The sequence below is a fragment of the Vigna radiata genome, chromosome 11 (assembly GCF_000741045.1).
Source record: "Vigna radiata var. radiata cultivar VC1973A chromosome 11, Vradiata_ver6, whole genome shotgun sequence".
Taxonomy (NCBI): Eukaryota; Viridiplantae; Streptophyta; class Magnoliopsida; order Fabales; family Fabaceae; genus Vigna; species Vigna radiata.
The window spans coordinates 19,636,242-19,642,607 of NC_028361.1; the positions used below are offsets into that span (position 1 = coordinate 19,636,242).

The 6,366-nt window shown below is 32.8% G+C and overlaps 1 protein-coding gene across 1 annotated transcript; it reads left to right on the forward strand.

Annotated features, from left to right (window-relative positions):
• The first annotated feature begins 2,070 nt into the window (after positions 1-2,070).
• Positions 2,071-3,505, forward strand: LOC106776880 (transcription factor MYB106-like). The gene is made up of 3 exons (XM_014664344.2): positions 2,071-2,309; positions 2,432-2,561; positions 2,660-3,505. Exons 1-3 carry the CDS (start codon positions 2,177-2,179, stop codon positions 3,300-3,302), a joined length of 906 nt encoding a protein of 301 aa, XP_014519830.1. The 5' UTR covers positions 2,071-2,176; the 3' UTR covers positions 3,303-3,505.
• Positions 3,506-6,366: the final 2,861 nt, after the last annotated feature.

Below are 6,366 nucleotides of genomic sequence, written 5' to 3' on the forward strand. Positions count from 1 at the left end.
CATTTACTTCATATTGTGTTATAGTCGAACGTAATTTTTTTTATAACATCTGTATCTAACTATTAAATCAAATTATCAAAATAATATTCGAACAATAAAACTTTGTCAAGTGTATCATATGTTCAATTATGTGAAAAATCACTCAATAAGTTTGATGATAATAAATACTCTAAATATATATATATATATAGAGAGAGAGAAAGGTCTAGAGTAAGGTTTCTTTCTCATTCTTTCCAACTCTTTATCTAGATTGTCCTCTCACTCTATTGTTGCTTTTGTTGAATTTCACTCAATCTCAACCTTAAACTTTTCCACTACTTTGGCTATTTGACTTTGACGTCATTCAGTGAATATATTTTTGCCCAATTATAAAATGAGTCAACTCTCAAAGTTTTGTGTCATCCAATAAGTGTATTCTCGTCTAATTACTATCAAGTGAATAGTTCCTTGATTTTGATCTCGTCCAACAAATATATTGACACCTAAATATTTTCAAGTCAGTGAGCTTTCTATGTTTAGTCTTGCCCAATGAATGTATTATCATCCGCGACTACCAAGTCAGGATGTCATTCAAGCCCTACAGTATAGTCTAACAAAAACCATATATTTTGAAACATGCTAATAGTTAGATTATACACAACTCAATAACTAAACTCATCTTAAATGCAATATCAATCATACAACATACATAATTTCAACATACAAATTACTAAAGACAATTCAAAACACTAACTCAACACTAGATGTCATATTTCATTTGACAACTCAATTAACTAAAACAACTATCATATATCACCAATTATCAATTACAAGTTATTTAACAATTAAAAACAATGTGATTAGCTTCCCTTGCCAGAAAGATAGACCAAACATTAAAGAAATCCTAATAACACCTCGGGATGCATAAAAAGCCCTATCTACCACTAGTAACAATACAAAAACGATTAAGACATACCATTAGAGCCACTAATCAACAAAAAATTCTTATAGAAGACTCAAACATTACGTGCAAACCAAGATGGTCCACATGCACAGAAATAAATACCAACTAAGAAAAAAATGCGAAAGGAGACTATCCTTATGAGTGATAAGGTGAAACTCACTAGCAATGATGTTATAGAGTAGTAGAAGCCACCAATAGTGCATATCTTTATTAAATCTGATATCAGTACATGTATTCAAATAATTGAATCTAGTTTTTCTATGTTTGTGAAATGTATGTTTTCTGAATGCTTGGTGCTTAGTTTAGGTTGAATTATAATAATAATATGGTTGATTTGAATGCATTGTATTGTGATACAACTTGATTCATTAATGATTGATATTTCTTTTGAAATTTAGCTTACTCTCCCGTTGTTTATGGTTTGTGTTGTTTTTTTTTTTTTTATGATTACCATTCTTTGATGTGAGTAGATAAGGATACGTGATTGAAGACATATCAAGAGGGAGATGATAGATATTGTAACCTTTTTAAAAGACTATTAAATTGCTTTATCTTATATATTAGTTTTTCTTTTTGAGTTGCAGCTTTGGTACATGTTTTTGTTGTTATGGTTGTACCTTAAGGCACTAATAGCAACCTAGACAGTGGATTATCGGTTTTGAATATTATTCTGATATGTTTTATTTTATTAGTTTTATACATATGATGTTACAAAATATTATTATTAATAATAGTAATAATAATAATAATATAATATATAATAATAGTATTAGTAATAGTAATGATATATAATAAATAATAATAATATATATATATATATATATATATATATATAATATAATAATTGTAAAAATTATAATAATAATAATAATATATAATAAGTAACAATACAAATAATAATACCAATATTATTATTAATAATATATAGTGATAATAATATATGATAATAAATAATATATAATAATAGTAAATAGTAAATATATAATAGTAATAGTCAAGGCACCTACCACTTTGATGCTGACCCCATTTTCTTAAAAATGACAGATAAATATTTAAGCTAAAGGTTTTCAAAGAAAGTACGGTATTTATACTTATTATGCTAATATTCACCTACTGCGCTACTATTCCAATATTTCCTTCTTTGTATATGTTAACTCTTGTCTTCCACTCAGTGCCTAACAACAACAGAAAAAGGACTGATTTGGTTTACCTTACAACAGTTTGCCATTAAAAATGGGAAGGATGCCATGCTGTGAGAAGGTAGGGTTGAAGAAAGGACCATGGACTCCAGACGAAGACAAGAAGCTCCTCCACTACGTTCGGATGCATGGCCATGGAAACTGGCGTTCAGTGCCTGCAAAAGCCGGTAACAATACAACTTCTCTGTACCCTTTTTTCTCAATCATCGACTGTGCATGTTCTTGATATTGAGCAACACGCTCCAAATCCCCAATTTATTTGTTACGTACATGTATGATTTATATCTAGGTCTTCAAAGATGTGGAAAGAGTTGTAGATTGAGGTGGATTAACTATCTCAAACCTGGTATCAAACGAGGAAACTTCAGCGCCGAGGAAGACCGTATCATTATTCAACTTCATGCTCTTCTTGGAAACAGGTGACCTTCTTTTCGTTTTCATACTTTTGTATCAGTAAATCAAAAGGTTAATCATATATTTCTCAGAAGCTAATCATGTTTCTCTATTGCAAACACAGATGGTCAATCATAGCAGCTCACCTGCCCCAAAGAACAGACAATGAGATCAAGAACTATTGGAATACCAACATTAAGAAAAGACTCATCAGAATGGGCCTTGATCCCATTACCCACAAAACAATAAAAAAAAACACGTTTGAACCATTTGGTGGTGGCCATGACAACCCCAAGGATAGCATCAATATCTGTCACGAGGCTCAATGGGAGAGTGCTCGACTTGAAGCTGAAGCCAGAGGATCTATGTTGCAAATTGGATCTTCGAATCTGTCTGGGCTCATTTTGAGAAAAATTCCAACTGAACCTTATCTTTCATCACATTCAGTGTCAACCGAACACAATACAGTATATAACATGTATGCCCTCGTGCTTGCCCCAAATCATGATTTTCGGTCATCTGTGTCCACTTTGATCATTCCAACGCTTCCTGCAGTTTCTAATACTGCACAAATCACGAATAAAGAAAGTTCACTTTCATATCAGAGTGATAATAGTATCATGGGAGCTAGTGGGCAAAGTCAAAAGGTAATGGAAGGTTGGGTATCAAACTTACAAGATGATGACATTATGGTGGCTGTGGAAGCATTCAGAACAGAAGGGTCTGAGAGTATCGAAGAGCTGTTTAATGAATCCACTTCCATTTAGAAAGTCTAATATGACGATTTCTTTCAAATAACTTCTTCTGTTTGGAGGGGTTTTCTGTTTCATCTCAGGTTGGATGTCAGTATGTGTCTCGCCCACGTTATGCTGTCTGGTATCATCAAACAGATAATTATATTTTTGTTTTCTCATGTTCTGATGCTCTATTCTTGAGCATTCCTTGTGCTTAAGATTTAGTTTCAATGAAATATTTCTTATAAAAATAACTTGCTCTTTGAGTGCCAAGGTCGTGCATAGTATTTAGCAACATTGATGGAAAACCATAAGATGAAAAAGATGTATCTATCCATTGTTTTTGGGAAAGTGTCAGTACGCATGTATAAAGAATTAGCACAGTCTTCCCATTTAGTCAATGCTACTTTATAGGTCTCATTGGCCATATACATTCAATACTTCATTGTGTTAGTCACGGAAGACGTCATTTTTCATTAGTTGTTGTAATTTTTGTATTTTGCTTGTTTTTTATTTGATACGACATAACAAAAATGTAATCTCTAATAATAAGTTCATCTCTCTATGTTTCATACATTATAGATATGATTTATAATCTTGCAATAGACGAAATATATTTTTGTTAACACAGTTTGTATTTGATGCATAGTATATGATTTAAAATTATTATTTAGAGGTATATACATTAATATATTTTATCTTATGGGGAAGGTTTGCCACCGCTTTGAGTCAAGTCCTGTTGGGGAGGTTCGACACACACATAGATCTCCACACATGGTAAGATATTGTCCGCTTTGGGCCAAGCCCTCACATGATAGAACTCCAAAAGGCCTCTTACCATTGGAGGTATCTATGTGTACATAAACCCTTGACCAGCCCTTCTTTTACTCTATGTGGGACTTTGTTTGCACTCCAACATTATCCCCATTATATGTATAATAATATTTGCATATGTATATTAATATGATGATTTTTCTCTACATTATTATTTCCGAATTTAGATATTTGTTTCAGATTTTATATTAAAAAAAAGTATATTAAAAACTATAAAAAGCTATAATAACTAGCGTAAAATGGGCTTTTTATTGCGACATTTTATATCGGTTCAAATCTATAAGTATAGAAAGAGGCATGGTGACAAAATTGTAATAAAGTACAAAGATTTTCTATACCGATTAGACTCAGAATCGGTATAAAACATGGCATGATGACAAAATGTAAAAAAAAAAATACAAGCTTTTCTATAACAGTTAGACCTACAAGTGATATAGAAACTGGCACAATAAAAAAAGTATAATATTGGAGGCCACTTTCTATATTGGTTAGTCATTATAGCCAATATATAATGTTTAATCCTCCTTTTCATCATTCCTTCACACTTCACTTTCGTGCACTCTTTTATTTGCTTCTTTGCATTGTCTTTCGTCTTTGCTATACTTTTGTTTTTTACTGCTCCTTTTGCTCGCAATGCCCATTTTGGACCTGGTTGTCATCGCTGGTTCTCGTTTTCCTTAATTGTCATCACTGTAGAGGCTTGGTCTTTCTGTGTTGGCATTGCAGGTGTTATGGCTCATTCCCTCCTTCCTCTCGTGCTCAAGCTCTCTTGTTGGCGTTGCTGGGGTGTAGTTCCTCGCTAGTGTTTATGGTTGTAGGGGGTGGTGCATTCCCTCATTCCAGTAGTGCTACAATCTTGTGGTATGATGGGTTGTTGTTGTTGATCACCTTGTCAGCTATGGTGTTGTTTTGATCATGGTTTTTAGGGTTTTGTTGTCATTACAAATAAGTTTCAATCAATACATTTCTTGTGAGGAAAATTTGATATTTTGAGGTTCTCCATTTCTTGGAGTTTTACGTGTTTGTGTTATTGCATTCAATTGGTGTGATTACCTTTTTGTGTTAGAATTGATAAGAAAATAGTGAGGTATCACTATGCCAGAAAAGCCTTTTAGTATTAGTTAAAAAATCTTTTTATACCGATTTTGAACTAGTATAGAAGTAGGGTGTAATAAAAAGTATTTGACCTTTCATACCGATTCCAAAACAAGTATAAAAAGTTCACTTTTTATACGGTTCTGAAACCAATATAGAAAGTTTGCTAGGGGAGGAATAAATCTATATATGATCCAAACTTTTTATATCGGTTGAAGAGCTAACCAGTATAAAAGGTTTTTTTATACTAGTTATGACTTTAATCGATTAAAAAAATGTAACTTTTTATACCAGTTAATGTTATAGCCGGTTTATACCGGTTCTGACATTAACCAATATAAAAAGTAACATGACATAGTTTTTAATAGGAAAAGAAAACTTTCAAATGCTTAGAAATTGAATAAGAAAAGAAAACTTTTAAATGCTTAGAAATATTAGGAAACTCAAATATAAACATAGAACTACTTTAGCTAAAGTTAACTTAACTAATCCTATGTTTATTGCTTAGTAAACTACTAAGGGATATGTCTCGTGGTGTATGTTATTTGAGGGAATGAAGGTTGTCTAAATTTGTTGTGATTGTATTATCTTCAAGTATCAATGGGTATACTTAGTTAGGATGAGTTTGGGTCTAGATAGAGAATAAAAAAATTTGTGCAATCCAACTATGAGTTGTGAGATACTCAGAAGGTTACTCTTGACTTGTTTAAGAGTAAAAATTGATCTAGTATGCTTGGCGGTGGAAAGGGGTCCTCTATGCTTGTGTGAGGCAGGGGAAAGGATGTGTTACGAGAAGAGCGGTAATGGATTTCTATGATCATTGCTTGGCTTAGTGAGGGATTTTCAGTGTTGAGGCAACCGTGTGTTGTGGTGGTTATGTTTTGAGTATGTCTTGAGACTGTACATCGTTAATTTAGGGTTGTACCTTTACTATTTTGAAGGGTAGAAAGGTAGTCACTTTTTCTCTTGCGAATGGATATAATGGTGGGTCTCTTCATCTTTAAGAATCGGTGGAAGAGATAGTTCTCTTCATCCATGATGGATGGTAGAAGGGATTGTGATTCGATTGTTGCCCTTTGCTCTTGTGAAGGGGGTGTAGAGGGATGGATGCCTTGCTCGTAGAGTTTCGGCTCATGCTGAGTTTAGAGTTGATGTGAGCAACTTGAAG